The sequence below is a fragment of the Armigeres subalbatus genome, chromosome 1 (assembly GCF_024139115.2).
Source record: "Armigeres subalbatus isolate Guangzhou_Male chromosome 1, GZ_Asu_2, whole genome shotgun sequence".
Classification (NCBI taxonomy): Eukaryota; Metazoa; Arthropoda; class Insecta; order Diptera; family Culicidae; genus Armigeres; species Armigeres subalbatus.
The window spans coordinates 289,785,478-289,804,327 of NC_085139.1; the positions used below are offsets into that span (position 1 = coordinate 289,785,478).

The following is an 18,850-nucleotide window of genomic DNA, read 5'->3' on the forward strand; positions in this document are numbered from 1 at the left end:
CACAGTTATTAACTGAGAGATTTCTAAGCCAGGTTACCATTTTTGCATTCGTATATCATGAGGCTAACACGATGATACTTTTATGCTCAGGGAAGTAGAGACAATTTCCAATCCGAAAATTGGCTAGACCGGCACCGGGAATCGAACCCAACCACGCTCAGCATGGTCTTGCTTTGTAGCCGCGCGTCTTACCGCACGGCTAAGGAGGGCCCCAAAAGACTGAGATTAGATCAAGCAAAAAAGCCTGCTTCGAGGGCCTGTGTCAAAGTGCTAACGCGAATCCATGGGGTGACGCCTATAAGGTCGTAATGGAGAAGACACGTGGGGCGATGGCCCCTACAGAGCGGTCTCCAAAGTTGGTGGAGAGAATCACCGCGGGGTTCTTCCCACGTCATGACCCAAGTCCCTGGCCTCACTTTTTTGAGCTGCCAGACCGGATGGTATTCCGAACCTGGCCATCAAAGCGGGCATTGCAGAGGCTCCCGAGCTGTTCAGAACTGTCATGCAGAGATGCTTGAACGAGGGAGTCTTCCCTGAAGCATGGGAAAGGCAGAGCTTGGTCCTATTGCCAAAGGCGGGAAAACCACCGGGGGATCCGTCGGCATATAGACCAATATGCCTCCTTGATACGGCGGAGAAGGTGCTCGAGCAGATCATCCTCAACAGGTTGTTGATACGCACGGAGGGTGAGGATGGTCTATCGAGTAACCAGTTTGGCTTCCGAAAGGTTAAGTCGACCGTCGGTTACCATATCCGCGGAGATAGCTATCCAGCGTAAGAGGAGGGGAGTTCGCTATTGTGCAGTAGTGACTTTCGACGTGAGGATTGCATTCAATAGTGCCAGCTTGGCAGCTATTGCAGATGCGCTCCTGCATCTTGGAATTCCCGAGTATCTGTACAAGACTCTCGGAAGATACTTCAAGAATCGAGTACTGGTATACGACACGGAGGCGGGGCGGAAGTGCGTTGACATAACCTCAGGGGTTCCGCAAGGTTCCATACTGAGTCAAGTGTTATGGAACGTCATGTACGACCGTGTCTTGAGGTTGAAGTTCCCGGTGGGCGTTGGCTTCGCTGACGATATTACGCTGGAGGTCTACGGCAAATCGATCGAAGACGTGGAGTTGACTGCAGCCCACTCGATCGCAATTGTGGAGTAGTGGATGAGTTCCAGGAAGATAGAACTGGCTCACCACAAGACTGAGGTGGTTGTTGTTAACAACCGAAAGTCGGAGCAACAAGCGGCTTCTGGCAAGTGTCGCTCTGTCCATACTGAGTTATGGGGGCCAGCTTGGGGCACGGCCCTGTGAATTAACTGCTACAGAACGAAATTAGAAAGTACATATAGGCTCATGTGCCTAAGAGTTGCGAGCGCGTACCATACCGTGTCGCACGATGCACTTTGCGTCATCACCGGTATGATGCCTATTGACTTCGTTATCGGTGAAGACATAGCTTCGAAATGCGCGGCACGAGAGGCATCCGTAGGACTGTCAGATTGGCCTCAATGGTCAAATGGCAGCGTGCGTGGGACAGTTCCACTAAGGGTAGATGGACACATAGGTTGATACCGGATATAGGTACGTGGGTCAAGAGGCGCCATGGGGAAATCACTTTCCACCTGACCCAGGTCCTTACAGGCCATGGTTGCTTCAGACAGTATCTACACCGGTTCGGACACTCGGCCTCGCCCGAGTGTCCGGTGTGCGCAGGTTTAGAGGAAACGGCGGAACACGTGTTGTTCGTGTGCCCACGTTTTCGCACAATGCGTGACCACATGTTTGCCACATGTGGTCTGGACACTACCCCGGACAACCTAGTCCGGAGGATGTGTAAAGATGAAGTTGGCTGGAACGCCGTTTTATCGGCTATCGTCCAAATCGTCTCGGAGCTACACAGAAGGTGACGCGTGGACTCGAGGAATGGCTAGTTCAGGCGCAAATAAGAGGTGATCCAAGGGTTCGGAGTCGGGTTTATAGGTCATACCAGTGCCCTGTGGTCGAACTCGATCCTTTTATCGAACAAGTGCCCGCGCCAAGAACAACAACGGTCAACCGGGCGGGTTCAAAGCCCGAGGACGGAAAGGACGGTCCTCCTCAAGGCTAGGGCAGGCGTACGCACCGCGTCGGCAGTTCCCTTTGTGTGTTGACGAATAGGCCCTATCGCAGAGAGGTCAATTTGGAGTGCACGCGGCATCATCATTCTTGATACCAGCCGTGCAGAGGGAAGCAGGCGCGAAGTCGATCCTTCCCACTTTCCGAGGACATAGGGCGTGGTAAGGCCTCCTGGAAAGCCGGCAATGCGCTGGCACGATACCATGGTGTTCTTCTAAAAAAGCGAGTCACGATGTTCGGTGTTGCAAGGACACGCAGCTAACCTCGAGGATGCGTTGTGCACAGGCTTCCCTTTGAAGCATTACTTTCTGGTTGTACCGAAGGGACGATGTGCTTGGCGGCAATGGAAACGGTTTAGCGGGTCGGGGATGCAGTCCTGCCTCCCTCGTTTGCTGTTGGAGGTGGTCCCTAACCCCGCACTTCCTGGACGTCTAGATCTGTTGATCTGTTGGAAAAACACTTTTACTTGCTCATTCTATTTTACTTATTCATTCACTCTTACCCACTTGATTTTACTCATTCGCTTACTCACTTTTACGCACTCATTCATTTTCTATTACACATTCACTCACTTTTACTCAATCTCACTCACTCTTGCTCACGAACCCACCCGTCGATTCTGAAATTTAGACCAGGCTTCATCCAGAATCCGTTGCGTGTACCTACAGCGACCAAGGAACAATTTCAACCTTGTTACCTTTAAAGCCATGCTGACGTGGACCGCAACTGCCTCCGACTTGTGCACAAGAACGTGCTGCATAATCTCCCCCTACTCTCCCGGACTCTTGAAGGGTGCCACACGAAGAGGAACGGGATTTTACGGAGTAACAATACTTATTTCTATACTGCATTGAAACAGTTCCAGACGAAGGGCAAACTATTGTTCATTCATTTCATACGAATTCTGAATAAACTTTTATTGAGTAACATTTTTTCATTTAAATGCAATATTCACTTAAAATAATGACTAATTAGGGGTAGTGGCTCATTCCATGTCCCATGGGGGGGTAATTGCATTCGGGATAGTGGCGTTTGGGATAGTGGCAGTACGATATGTATATAAGAGTGTCGATTTCAAATCGAAATATCTTAAAAGTATAACCTTGTTCCTTTTTGTCTCAGTCGATTCTTTGACTTATTTATCTGCAAATTTCACAATGAATCAAATTATTTGACGCTTCTAAATATTTTTAAAATTAAAACCAAAAAATGTGTTTTAGCCAAACGAGCTGCCGAATTGGCCTGATGTAGGATCAAAACCGGCAAACAGTAAAAAGGGGTGGATCAACCTCTTAGCTTTCCCAATGTTTCGTGTCATTTTCGATATGGTGCATCGGCGGTACCATTCCGTTGAATACAGTTCAAAAAACCATCAGGCATCCGTATTTTTAACGATCCTCATATTTTGGGTAGTTTAGTTTAAACGTGTATCGATCCTTCTGGACGCGCATGGCGCCACATACGTGGTCGCCAACATTTCGTGAGAGTGAATCATATTGTTAATATAGTATATTTGCTTTTATATAGGGGGAAAGACGGCTTTGGCAGGTTTTGTTCTATTATTTGCAGGGGGGTTTTTGTCGACCGAATTTTATGAAATTTGGCCACAATATTTCTTGATATGCAAAGAATGTTTAGGCCAAATTTGAGCCTAGTCAGTCATAAAAAAAAACCCTGCCAATAATAGAACAAAACCTGCCAAAGCCGTCATTCCCCCTACATGCATTCATTCAAACATGGAAGTGACTTCAGCGCCGTTTAAGCGATAAACCCTTTCCTACTTTGTGCTCAAATAGTTTCGGAATTTTCCCCATCCAACAATAAACTTCAGTAACCAGTCGATTTTAGAGGTCGAAAACTACAAATGCGACTTATGAACATCACGAATACACTTTTTTCTGATTTTGTCGTCCAGTGTAACCATAGGTGCGGTGCGCATATGCAAACGCTCCACTCAGGGCAGCAACCTGCAGTGAACAAAGGTAAGCATGTGATATTAATTGTATAGATAGACCTCTCCTTTATACGCTAATGCACCATGACATTTTTCGTCAAATATGTAGACATACTAATCAAATAGATTCAACAAATCATTAGCACACGAACAATTACGTATAGAGTAACATGACCATCTGGCGCCCCACGTAACCGATCATCGGAACCTTGTACCCACCCACCCAACAAAACATTCCCATAACCTTCCCGGGGGGATACTCACACTACTATTCAGGTACTGACTGCTCCGGCAGACGGTCCGCAGCGAGTCCATCCACAGGCGCATGTCGTTGTGCGAGTCGGCCTGCAGCAGCAGCTCCCTCTCGTAGCCCTTGTACATCGAGGACGACCCGGACGACGGCCCGGCCGACAGCGTGTGGTGCACCGCCAGATGCTGGTGCGATTGGGCCGCCGTCGGACCACCACCTCCCATGATGCCGAGCGAGTGCTGCTGCTGCTGGTGCTGCTGCTGATGGTGTTGCGTCTGGTAGCCAACCGTCGTCAGCTTGAAGACGTTCTTCCGCTTGGTGTAGTTACCCTCGGCCACGTGGAAGTTGGTGAGATCGATTATCCCGGACGGTTCGGGGCTCTGATGTCAAAGGTAGAGGAAAGAAAATGATCAATTAGTAAGTTTGATTTTTGCCAAGTCGGGAACATTCAGACGATTTTACAACGATATTAACCCAAGATCCGGTGGAGTTCCATCGCCGAAGGCGAAACTTTTTGAAGCCATGCGAAACTTTGACCCAGTTGAACAGGCCTCCGCTTTGGGCGTGCCGGACCGCAGCGTACTCCGGGTCATTATAGTAGGAGAGCCTGCGCTCCAGACTTTGGTGGGCCATTCGGGGCTCGGTATGAAATCACTTAAAGTTGTAGTTCACACAGGTTGTTTTGGTAACTTGGTCGAACTTAATTATAGACTAATGCACTCATATTTTCACATACACTTATTTTCGAATTTTTGGTTTCGGAGAGAGATCTCTGTTGCTTCGCAGAGATTACCTCTGGATTTTGTCTATGGTCACAGCATCGTATGGGGTTCTTCTTATTTTCGGTTCAGTTCGTTCTGGCGGCCTAAGGTTAATCATTTTCGTTGTCTTGGATTCTACATAAACATATTCCAATGTCAGGAGAACAATTATTATTTGAATTTTATTTACGAACAAACAAGAGAAAAACAAAAATATGCGAATATGTAGAAGAGGCAAAACTCATTACTTAACAAATTTCGAAGATTTTATTATCGATCGTCCCATCTTTACAATATGTTCTACTGTTGCGCTAGTATTAAAGTATCTTCATTGATTCATGATTCATTAGACAATTTGTGCAGAAAGTATCCTCGCTTCTTCTTATCTATCTATATTCGTGTACAAAATTTTCATGTGTTTCCGAAATTCCACAGAAAAAAAAGAGATTTTCCAGGAAGATCTTCCAAAAGTTTGTTTCAAAAAAATATGGACCTGTTTCTCGAATGGTACTTGAAATACATTTCCTCAGGAAAATTAGCCGTATTTTTTACCAGAGAATCCAATTACTGTATTCAAATGCAAAGTAAATACAATCAAATGCAAAGTAAATACAGATCTGATGTTATTTAATTTTTTTTAAGGAATCGATTTTTTCTCTTAGAACATTTTTGGGACTAACTTTTTTTATTCTCACTAAGGGGAATTTTTTTTTTGTTTTTTGATGCCAAAAGACTCAAAATGCATGAAACTTTGAGAATTAATTTTTTGAAAGAATCGACTGTTTTGGGACTTCGTATGGCGAAAAAAAAATTTTCATCGAATTTAAAAACCGGACGTTACGCAAACATTTCCTAAGCCCTAAAATATGCCCCTATGCAAAATTTGAGCTCCATCGGACATGATTTAGGGGTGCTCAAAGTCTTGCTATCAAAAATTTTGAAATTTTTGTAACTTGATCTTTACATGTTGTGTTTTGAATTCACGGGGTACCGCGTAATTTGTGTGTAATAAACATTGCCTAGCAATCTGATAATTTTCTCCGTAAATCTGATCTCATAGCTACAAAAAAATCAAAACTTTGATAGCAAGATATTGAACAAGCAAGCAAGATTTGAACATTGATTTTGATTTTTCAAAAAAAAAAAAAATAACTCATAGTTTCATGCATTTTGAGTCCTTTGGCACCAAAAAAAAATTCCTCCTTGTGAGAAAAAAAAAGTTTTTCATATTTGATATATTTGGCTACGAAAACGTTTGCGTATCGTCCGGTGTTAAAATTCGAAGAAAAAAATTTTCATCATCTAAAAAATGTTCTAAGAGAAAAAATCGATTCATTTAAATTTTTTTTTAATAACTTCAGACCTCGACGTTTCATGCATTTTTAGGTCATTTGTATCAAAACCAAAAAAAAAATTTCATGGGTAAAAATGTCAAAACTTTTATGAATTTTAGGCACCCCTAAATCATGTCCGATTGAGCTCAAATTTTGCATGGGGTCATATTTTGGGGTAATGAAACTTGTGAGCAATGTCGTTTTCTGAAATTCGATGACAAATTTTTTCCCATACATTCCATTGGCACCCTAATATGTACTGCCGTTCTACGCATAACTGTCCCATGTTACCTTTGATAATAAAACAAAATCAAACTAGTGTCAATTTTGGAATCGATTGGATCTGAAATTTTTACCAATATTATATTTATTGAACGGCTACTCAGTCTTACAATTATTACAACGAGTTTATTATTTACCCGACGTTTCGACACGGAGATTGTGTCTTTTTCAAGGGGAACTGTAAATTAATGAGTACTCTAATTGTTCTGACTGGCACCGTCTGACTTGCAGATAATAGATAATTGTTGTTTGTCGTCGTATGTTTAGACTAACATGCACCGTCTGTTTGTCTAATTGACCGTGGTGGTGTGAATTGATTATTTTATTTTATTTGTGTGAAAATTTGTTTATGGATATTTAGGAAATTTGTTTAAATTCTTACACTTCGGAAGCACTGTTATCAATTTTCATGTTTTCTAGCTAATGGCGCAAATGTTCTCTGTTCCTTCTCCCCTTAAAATGAACATTCATGTTGATAACTAAAATGTCCTATTGGAATAATTTAAATTTAGAATTTGAATAAATTCCCTTAGCATCCATAAACAAATTTTCACACAAATCAAATTAAATAATCAATTCATAGCATGTACGGACAATTAGGCAAACAGCAAACAGCGGTACAAGTTAGACTAAACATACGACGACTAATAACAAAAATATTGTAAGTTCAATTGACTATTATCTATAAAATCAGGACGAAACGTAAATAATAAACTCGTTGTGATAATTGTAAAACTGAGTAGTGCCACTTAAAAGGAGGCTTCTGGCCATCTTGAAAGGGCGCCTCTGAGCCCCTTGAATGTAGCTTCCACGCCTCTAGAAAGATGAACTCCGAGCGCCTCTTTATAGTAGCCTTCAGAGCCTCTTGAAAATAGGCTTCCAAGCCTTTCGAAAGTAGGCTTCAGAGCATCTGGTAAGAAGGTTTCCGAGCCTCTTGAAAAGAGGCCTCCGGGCCTCTTGAAAGGAATCTTCCGGGCCTCTTGAAATGAGGCTTTCGAGCCTCTTGAAATAAGGCTTCCAGGCCTCTTGAAAGGAGGCTTCCGGGCCTCTTGAAAGGAGGCTTCCGGGCCTCTTGAAAGGAGGCTTCCGGGCCTCTTGAAAGGAGGCTTCCGGGCCTCTTGAAAGGAGGCTTCCGGGCCTCTTGAAAGGAGGCTTCCGGGCCTCTTGAAAGGAGGCTTTCGGGCCTCACGAAAGGAGGCTTCCGGGCCTCTTGAAAGGAGGCTTTCGGGCCTCTTGAAAGGAGGATTCCCAGCCTCTTGAAAGGAGGCTTCTGGGCCTCTTGAAAGGAGGCTTCCGGGCCTCTTGAAAGGAGGCTTCCGGGCCTCTTGAAAGGAGGCTTCCGGGCCTCTTGAAAGGAGGCTTCCGGGCCTCTTGAAAGGAGGCTTCCGGGCCTCTTGAAAGGAGGCTTCCGGGCCTCTTGAAAGGAGGCTTCCGGGCCTCTTGAAAGGAGGCTTCCGGGCCTCTTGAAAGGAGGCTTCCGGGCCTCTTGAAAGGAGGCTTCCGGGCCTCTTGAAAGGAGGCTTCCGGGCCTCTTGAAAGGAGGCTTCCGGGCCTCTTGAAAGGAGGCTTCCGGGCCTCTTGAAAGGAGGCTTCCGGGCCTCTTGAAAGGAGGCTTCCGGGCCTCTTGAAAGGAGGCTTCCGGGCCTCTTGAAAGGAGGCTTCCGGGCCTCTTGAAAGGAGGCTTCCGGGCCTCTTGAAAGGAGGCTTCCGGGCCTCTTGAAAGGAGGCTTCCGGGCCTCTTGAAAGGAGGTTTCCGGGCCTCTTGAAAGGAGGCTTCCGGACCTCTTGAAAGGAGGCTTCCGGGCCTCTTGAAAGGAGGCTTCCGGGCCTCTTGAAAGGAGGCTTCCGGGCCTCTTGAAAGGAGGCTTCCGGGCCTCTTGAAAGGAGGCTTCCGGGCCTCTTGAAAGGAGGCTTCCGGGCCTCTTGAAAGGAGGCTTCCGGGCCTCTTGAAAGGAGGCTTCCGGGCCTCTTGAAAGGAGGCTTCCGGGCCTCTTGAAAGGAGGCTTCCGGGCCTCTTGAAAGGAGGCTTCCGGGCCTCTTGAAAGGAGGCTTCCGGGTCTCTTGAAAGGAGGCTTCCGGGCCTCTTGAAAGGAGGCTTCCGGGCCTCTTGAAAGGAGGCTTCCGGGCCTCTTGAAAGGAGGCTAAAAACTTAAGCTAGTTGGTTACGGCCAACGGTACGGAAAGAGTCAAGTATCCAATGATGGATCACGTCGACTGGTACGTTGAAGTCAAACAAAATGAGCATGAGCATGATTGATCGCCCACGGTTGCAACTCCGTTATTGCTAGGCCAGCTGAACCAACAGATGATATTTGGGACTAACATCATCCTCAGTGTGTAAAAACTGGTGACCCAAAATTAAGCAATACCGGCGCCGGCCGTGTCCGAATACAGATAAATTGAAGAATGGGTAGGAAAATGTTGACGTGATACTCGCTTTGATGGAAGTCGACGAGTCATCTGCACTTCCACGAGAAATCACTGGGATGTTGGATATACGGGGTAGGTGTTGTGGCAGGGTTTGGTAAACGGGTTGTCGTGTGTAACGTGTAGTTTGAATGAGTTCGAGATCATTCTGCTCTCTAAAACATGTTTGATGGCGCACTAATCAATCGTTTTCATCGCACAATGCAGAACAAAATAACGCGGATCCCGAGATCGTTATGCTTTTCAAAACACGTTTGATTGCGCAATATTTTGTTTTGTTTTTTGAAAGCACAATGCAGAACAAAATAACGCTGATCTCGAGATCGTTCTGCTCTCTAACACATATTTGATCGCGCACTAATTATTTTTCGTTTCGATCATATAATACAGAACAAAATAACGCGGATCTCGTGATCGTTCTGCTCTCCAAAACACGTTTGGTCGCGCACTTATTATTTTATTTTTTTAACCACACAATGCAGAACAAAATAATGCTGATATTGAAATCGTTCCGCTCTCCAAACATGAAAACACGTTTGATCGTGCACTATTTTATTTTATTTTAGGCCGTATAACGTGAAACAAAATAACGCGGATCTCAAACCGTTCTGCTTTCCAAACCGATCGCGCACTAACTATTTTTCGTTACCATCAACCCATCAACCCAGAACAATTTGAGTGATTTTTTTGCGTGCACACACACATACAAATCATGCAATGTTTCTTGAGAATAAAATGGAAGAAAATGTTTTTGAAATGAAAATCCTGTTTTAATTATTTCAATTGAAGTGATAGAAGTGCGTAAATTTTGAATCCAGTTTTGATTTTTTTTTTTGAAACCCAACCTAACCTTGCCAATTATTTGATATTGAATATTACATAAATATTTATTATTTTTCTTCCTTACCTACGATGCATAACAGGCAAGAAAATTAATTCACGCGGTTTCCGCATAGACTCCCTGAGAAACCGTTGATGAGACGCCGAGTATCGTCAATTTAGAAAGCAAAATTTCGTGGTCTACAGTATCGAATGCGGCTTTCAGATCCATATACGCTGCGTCAACTTGCCATCCAAAATCCATACAACGAAGGCAGCTAGACGTGAATTGTACCAAGTTCGTACTAACCGACCGCTTCGGATAAAAGCCATGTTGGTCGAAATCGATGTAGTTTTTAAAACAGGTAAACAAGGAGTCATTCATAATAATTTCTAACACTTTTGAACAAGCACATAGAGAGGTAATTCCACGGTAATTGGAAATGTTCCGATTGACTCCTTTTTTGTGGATCGTGAACATAAACGATTGTTTCCAGAGTGCAGGAAACTCGCTGTGCAGTGCCGAGAGTTGGTGATCGATTTGTGGCTTTGTTGTATTTTCACATTAAACCACTCTTAAGCAGGCATTAAACTTTATATTATTGACCAAAATCGAACACTTTTTGATTTCTGAACAATTGAAAATTACCAAAATACCTCGTCTAAAGGCGGTCTTGGGCATTGGAGAGTTAATACTGAAACTAAAATTGTTCATACGATGTACTGTTTCTTGAAGCTCTGAGGCAACTCTTGCAAAATAGAATATTGATAGAAATTTTAATCATGCCATTTTGAAGGTCAAATGCGTTACTCGCGAGAAATGTGCTTCACGAACAGTAGACCGCAGTGCACCATGACAGTCTGTAGGCTTTGTGCCATCCTTCAGGCTGCGTGCCATCTGAAGGCTTCGGGTGGGTCTATAAGCCATCTACAGACTTGGCGCCAATGTTGGGCCCGTATGCTAATTGTGCACCTGTGTGCCATTCGCGGACTGTAAGTCTGCATACCAGAACTGTAGTTAACCTTGAGAAACGAATATATTTCGATTCTTGATTCCCTTGGTCCCTTCTGGATACGCAATATAAAACATACACATTTTAGTGGGAACTTGCAGGCATGAAGGAGCTGAAGGACTTGATTTTTTTTATCAATTACTTTGTTAAAGTCAGGAGTAGAACGACGTGCATTTTTCTATTTTTTTTTCAATTAGTTTGTTTGTCATTTTGACGTAGGACTTACGTCTTTCTTTACTATACTGGGTATCATTTAGATTTTTTTTATAATTGAAATAAGTTCATCGCTAACATTTTTCTAGATCATTATTCATTTTTTTATCATTAGGCATAAAATCATTCGACGGATACATAAAGCTTCATATCTTTTATTTATTTCTTTGTTTTTTTCCGATTCTAGGACGATGTACTATACGAAATCTGCATTTTTATTAAACATGTCTTTACGGCCCTGACCCTGGATTTTGATCAAAATAGTTGAACATAGTGACTTTTAGCGAGTGACTTTGGTGACTTGAGCTCGAAAAAAGAGACTTTTTAGTGACGGACCCGAAAAAAAATAATTAAGTCAAAAAAAAGCGACCCGCCTGACCCATGCCTGACGGGATATGATGGTAGCCTGTAACGATTGCAGTCGCTGGTTTCACCTGACTTGTATTGGTATGAAACACGGTCATTGGTGGCCGTGAAACAAACATTGGTCTGACGTTGAATCTTATTCAATAAGTGTATAATTCAAGACGCTCTGGGGGATCATGTCCAACGACATGAATAGTTTATCGATAAAGGGCGACAGGAAACTTTTGATAAGACCAAAAATAATGTATGTATAATGACATACTTCAGAAGAATCTAAAGGGATATGCAAAGCTAGCGGTTAGAATGCGTTACTGTTAGACTCTGCGAATGTAAATGCAATCATGATTAAGATAGAAAATCAGTTTGAAAGCACAGAATTGGTCTATGCTGAATTGTAGCAAGAGGTTATAGTCCTAAAACCTTCCAGATCTGAAACGCTCAAAGTAATGTGGTTTCTAATTAAGCTAATGGAGTTTTCTTTCAAACATTTATAATGTAAAGAAAACAACTCAAGCTAATAGAGAAGTAGAATTGTTAAACTATATCATGATAAACCACATAGGAGATGTGGTAGAAAATCTTTAAAAGTTTGATTTGTAAAAAATGCTTTCCTTTAAACAATACAACAAGATCTTGTATAAAACACTTCAGTTGGCCGCATGACTGTTAATTACCGATTTGCTTATTCGATTCGAATGCAAATCAGCACTCATTATAAAACCCTTCATCATTGTCCCATTGTGTGCGATCCAATCGGATCAAAATCATGCACGTCCCCGTGCGACAAAGCGGTGGTTGACAAACGTATGTCGAACTATTTGTTTGTGAAATATCGAAATTCCATTCACCATATTCATCACGAAACGTTCAAAGACGTTACAGCAGAAGAAGCGAAACTGTTTACCCGCTCCGGAGAAGGGCGCGTTCGATAAGTGTGTAAATAATTTGTGATAGCCGTCGTCGCCGCGGTGTGGCCTATTGACGGCTATAATGTCACACATTCTGGCCGTGCTAATCAACGCGGATTTGGCCGGCTGGGTACTACAAAAGGCGTGACGACGTCAACGCGCGGTTTCCTTTTGGACAGCGATCCTCGGCGGTTAAGAATGTGCGACGACTGCACAAACATCCACCTCCCGTTGTTGATTGGAGTGCGCGCTGTCAGAAGATCGTAAGTTAAATTTTAATTCCAATCGCCAAAGAATATTAATTATCCACCGGCACATTTTCGATCGCGTTGGCGGGTGTTTAATGTCGGGGTGGATGGAATGTGTTTGGCGATCGCGGACGCGCTTCTGAACGATAGGAAATCGAATCAAAATTGTAACACGCGATTGGTTATTTGATTGATTGATTGGGTGGGTTGCGAAGGCTAGACTTGTGAGCCGGTAGTTTTGAAGGGCGCTTCAGACTGTAAAAGAAGATTCCAGATTGCAACAATCGTAGACCATAAACCAATGGAATGATGATTGTACGTAATTGCTCAAGAATTTTAGCGCTTGTATTAAGTGCTGACTGACAGTAGAAAGTGATTCTAAACTATATCTAGCGAGCACATCGAATAGGTAACGTGTGTTTTGTTTTTCTCGTAACCCACTGCCATAGTTAACGGCACACGCACAAACCCACCTTTGCTGAAGGTGAAGCGCGGCCGCCTTCGACCAGCGTTCGAAGGGGCAACAGAAATCGATTTCGATGCACGCAGCCGTCTTGGATCGAAATCGTTTTTTTTCCACTCAATCAGTGCCCGGTGCCTTCAATTAGTAGACCTACAACGCTGGTTCTCACTCATGTATGTTCAGCATAAAGCGACTTTTTGTTTCGATCGCGGTGTAATTCGCAAAACCACCACCCACCCCCTCGCTCAACCAACAATTATACTAAAATCCATGAATGGCCATCCTTCGCCCACTAAGTTGCTCGGCACGATGTTTTGGGTTCGCTGCCTTCGCCCTCGCTGTAATCACGCATTTGCTCAACCAATGCCGCTCAATTTTTGGTTTGAACTTCACGGAGCTGAAAAACCCGCCACGATTCGATTTTCGATTGCATGATCTCGTCTTCATTTTTTCGTGGAACTGTATGAGCGAACGCGTTGTTATCTAAGGACGATTCATATAATCATCGTCATCATCATCATCGTGGAAAGAGCCGGTGGCCATCATGCATCAATCAATTTGATACATTGGGGCGGCAGCGCGTGTTTTCCTCGAAGTTGATCTCATTCGCTGTGCCTACTTTGTGCTTTGTGCAGCATTTTCATCGGGGTTTATTTACAACCCAGCAATCCGTGATTGCTGGCTGCTTACCCACTTGGTTTTGGTATAAACTAACTTCGGCTGCCTACCGAGCCCAACATTACGAGTTGGACTGTAATAATGATGATGATGATAATGTCGAATCCGCAAGTCGATCATGTTGGTTGATGACAATGAAGATGATGTGCGGAGGCCATGTACCTATACTGGTAATCGAGTTTATCCATTATTTAATTGAACGTTTGGATTTGATAATAGGAGAAAATCGTAACAAATTAGTTAGAGCACGTACTTCCGAAACCGTTTCACCTGGCTTGTGCACCATGACCGTCCCAATGCTGTGGTGAAGATGAGGAGAAAATAGTGCACTGAAGATGCAAAAAGTTGCCAAAATTGTTTGTGTGTTGAGCAGACATGTTTGCTTGCGTCTATCAAGAAGAATTGTTTTATCCCTAAAGGTGGGGCATTTAGAAAAAATCTGTTAATAATCAAAAATATACTCCAAATAAATTCAAAACATGTCCCTTCGGAATTTAGAATATTTTTTCCGGGGGAAATATAAATGAACTTTCTGAGAAAATGTCAAAGGATCGTCTCCAGTTCTTTCGTATTTCCCCTAGAAAAAAATCTTCTTGATTAGCAGGGAGCAGTGTTGGCAAAAACTAAAATTCTCAAATTTCATGCACGAATCTAATCAAGTGCGGATCAAATACTATTGATTTTTCGTATTCTTCGGTCAATGCATTAAATAACCCTTCCTCAACTCCACTGAATAATAAATCCATATGTTAACATAAAATATGCCTCGATTGGCTTTTAGTCACTTTTGGAGCGAATTTTTTTTTTGGCAAATAGGGACTATGACGCGGTTTTGTTCGAAAATCTCCAGCACAATGCCCTTCCTGTAGAATCGCAAGCGAGTAAGCTTGCACATGAGAACTCGATGAGTAGGATTCTACCAACACTGTCTTAAAGGAGTAAAGGCTAATAAAATTTCGATTTTTTTAATATATTTTAAAAAAACTCGGCGAATGGCAGAAGAGAATGCCGATGAGATTAAAAGGAAAAATCGGGATCCTATGAGGAAATAATAACTTCCGAGCAGATATCGATATGTCTAAGGACTTGACTAGAAAGGGAGGAAATATACAGACCGGATAGTCTACATACCGTATCGAATGACAACGATGCATACACTTTGCAGCTCCCAGCGGAATGGTAGTCCGGAGCACTTTTATCCCTCTTATGAATATCCACAAAGCCACATGGAGATCACTTAACCAAGGAACGAAAAACGAATTCGACCACGTTCTAATCCACGGAAAATCTTCTCCGACGTCACGAACGTCCGCACTTACCGCAGTGCGAATATTGAATCCGACCACTACCTCGTTGCAGTATACCTGCGCTCAAACTCTGTACCCTTTGCAAACCAAATTCATTCGCAATGTCTTTGCTCCAAGTGATCTCACACTCGTTAGTAGTTTTCCTTAAAAGACATTTTAAACACGATTACCCTCGTGGATGAATTGACAACTAGTTATCCGAAAACAGGGCCTGAATTAAGGGGGGGGGCATGGTCCCGGGTCCTCACATAACCTTATGTACCAACCTTTTTCGTACATTTAGGGGCCTCCGAAAACTGTCGGCCCAGGGGCCTTTCGGCAAAGTCCGGCCCTGTAAATAAGCACATCGGACAGCATTGATCGTTATGCTGACGGTTCCCTCCTCGAAGGTAGAGCAGGTGCAGGCCTGTAGCCGCATGAGCTGAATTTGAAAGATTGTACCCCGTTTAGCACAATACCGTTTGGCGTAACGGCCCACAGTGGCAGAAACCCGGACAAAACCTCACATTTTTTTCGTGATTTTCAAAATTCCAAATTTGTTGGTGTCTTGTTGAAGTTAATGCCGTAAAGTGGCTCCCGAACAAACATGTTTGGGAAAATGAAATTTACCCAAACTTTTTTCGGAAAAGATTCGGAAAGCTCTGGTAGTATGTAGTAAAATCTATTTTTGTCTACTTTCCGGTGGTTGGTGTAGTAAATTGCGCATAGCTGCGCCAAAGCGGGAAATTGGCTGGTGCAATGTTAGAGTGAGGACGCTGCTATTGTTCCAGATCCTAAGGTCTGGGCTTGCGGAAGCCCTCGAATAACATAAAATATGGCGGATAATAATTTCAACCTCAACATAAATTCAGCGTTCTAAAATTCCTCTGTGGTGAAATTTTGAAAGCAATCTCAGGTTTTGTTCGGGATTTGTATGAGGGCCCGCCACTGTGCGGCCGTTTGGCATGATAGTTGTTTGGCATAATGGTCATTTGGCATAATTATTATTATAGCTTTGTGATTGATGAGTAACATTGATGAGCTTCGTTGATTCTACATTGTACGTATCTACTTCTTCAATGGCTCTATATTCCAACTGGAACTTTGCCTGCTTTTTAGCTTAGTTTTCTATTAGCATTTTCTCAGTACAACGGATACACTATGCCCAGGGTGTCGAGAAAGTTTCCAACCCGATAACATCCTAGATCCAGATTGGCAATCCTACTCGATTTTATCAGTTAAAGGAATCCTATTCGCTAATGCGTTCTGAAAAATATTTTTCTAAATACATGAGGACATTATTTCTATTTGTCGATCTTTTCCATCATCGGCACCATATGCTTCATATCAACTGAGCAAATGCACTCTTCGAAAGAAGGGATCATATATTCTCTCTCCTTAAACTAAGCAAATGCCTGAATTAAAAGAAGGAATAATATGCTCTCTTGCCTTCTACCGGGCAAAAGCATCCTTCAAGAAGAGATCATATCTCCTCTTGCCTGAATTGAAAGAAATAGTCATATTCTCACTTATCATGTGCCGGGCAAATGCATTCCTTGAAAAAAGGATCGTATATCCCTTGCCTCAAAGCCAGTAAATGCATGAATTGAAAGAAGGAGTTATATCTTATCTTGCCTTCTGCCGGGCAAATGCATCTTTCAAAGAAGGGATCATATCTCCCCTTGCTTTAAACCGAGCAAATGTCTGAATTGAAAGATGACATCATATCCCCGCTTGCCTTCTACCGGGCAAATGCATCTTTCAAGAAAGGGATAACATATTCCCTTGCCCTAAACCGGAGAAATGCTTGTATTGAAGGAATGAGTCATATTCTCGCTAGCCTTCTGCCAGGTAAATTTATCTCACAAAAAAGGGAACATATCTCCTCTCGCCTTAAACCGAGCAAATTGCTAAATTAAAAGAAGAAGTCATATCCTATTTAGCCTTTTTCCGAGCAACTGCATCCACATCTTCTTCTGCTTTCTGCCAGACAAATGCATCCCTTGAAAGAAGGAATCATACCTTTCCGTGCCTTAAAGCGAGCAAATACTCGAAATGAAAAATCGAATCATATGCTTCTCCCGGGCAAAAAAGATGGCAAGTGAAAAAGGCAGATACAACATTTTTCATTCATATAAAAGCGGCAATAATTATAAAGAATTGAACATATTTTGCATTATTTTCGAAATTGGTGATTTCACAATTATTATGCCAAATGACCTTTATGTCACACGGTACGAATCGCCCTATAATACAATTGGGCAATGTTTGAGCGACTACATATCTAATTTGTTTAAATTAATGATCACTGGCTGAGTAAGACTGGGGCACGAAGGCCAACTTCCTGAAATTTGGTTGTTCTTGGTAGATTTCTTGAAGGAATTTCTGGAGGAAACTAGGATTCCTTTTAAGATCCTAAAGGCATTTCTTTGGAAACTTCATTAAGAATTTCATCGTAAAATCCTATACGAATTTCTGCGGAAACTCATATAGGTATTCTTTCGAAAATCCATTCAGGTTCTTTTTGGGAAATTCCTTTAGTAATGCAATCGTTAGGAAATTTATTGGGGCATGATATAGTTTCCAATGAATTTCCAATGAAATTGATAAAGAATTTCCGAATGAATTTTTTATAGAGATTCCTAAAGGACTTTCCGATGGAATTCCTGAATTAATGTCAGAAAGAGTTTATGAAGGCATTTCCGGCAAAATGTTTGAAGAAATTTCCGGAAGAACTTGGGGAACCGAAGGAATTCCAAAGAAAAATCAGACGAAACCTTTTAAGGAAATTTTAAAGAAATCCCTAAAGACATTTTCAAAGGAATTCCGAACAGAGCTTCCAAATGCATCCCAGAAGCAAATTTTCGAAAGAATTTTAGAAAGAAATTTCCGAAGTAACTTTTAAAAGAGTTTTGAATGAATTTCTGAAGAACTTCCCGAAAAAATCAAAAGTAATGAGGAATGCAGTGAGGTAATTCCTGAGGGAAACGTCCAAGAATTTCTTCCTAAAGTTACTAACGAATTTACGGGATTTTCGGAGTACATCCGGAGGCATTTCTAAGGAAAATTCGAAAAAAATCATAAAGGATTTTATGTAGCAATTCCTGAAGAAATTTCCTTAAGAATTCCTGGAGGATGTTCTTAAGAGATTACTGAGGGAAATTCTGAAAAAGTTCTGAATTCTTTGAATTTTTGGAGGAATATCTTGAGGAATTTTAAAATATATTTATGTAATTTTCTAGATTCATTCCTCAGCAGTTTTCGGATGATTTTTTGAAGAAAATCCTAGAGGAATTTCTGAATCAAGTCTTGACGGAATGTCCAAAGAATTTATTGGAGAAATCTAAGACTGTCGGGAGTTTCCTCAGAAGTTGCTTTAAAAATTCCTTCAAGAATTTCTTCGGATATCCTTCCAGGAACTTGTTTAGGAATTCTTAAGGAATTTCCCAGAATTTCGTACTAGATTTTTTCAAGGCATTGCAAAAGTGTTCTTCAAATAATTTCTGAAGGATTTTTTCGAAGAATACCTCAACCAATTTCCCAAGGTATTCATAAACAATAAACATATTTCTGATGGAATACGTAGAAGAAATTCCGAACTGATTGATCGTAGCAATCGACGAGGCAGGATGTGATTTTGTCATTTCTCTGCGCTGAATTTTTTCCTTTTTGCGTGGATTAGATTTTTTCGTTGCTTTATGGCAAGCTAGAAGTAAAATTTTTCGAGTGAAGCA

At 42.3% G+C, this 18,850-nt stretch overlaps 1 protein-coding gene across 3 annotated transcripts in view; it reads right to left on the reverse strand.

Moving 5' to 3' along the window:
• LOC134207700 (uncharacterized) overlaps positions 1-18,850 on the reverse strand; it is a 322,256-nt gene that overhangs the window by 30,920 nt on the left and 272,486 nt on the right. For all 3 annotated transcript variants that reach the window (XM_062683514.1, XM_062683512.1, XM_062683513.1), the window contains one exon: positions 4,333-4,698. In XM_062683514.1, the coding sequence (XP_062539498.1) occupies positions 4,333-4,698 (366 nt within the window). The remainder of the gene's footprint in view (positions 1-4,332; positions 4,699-18,850) is intronic.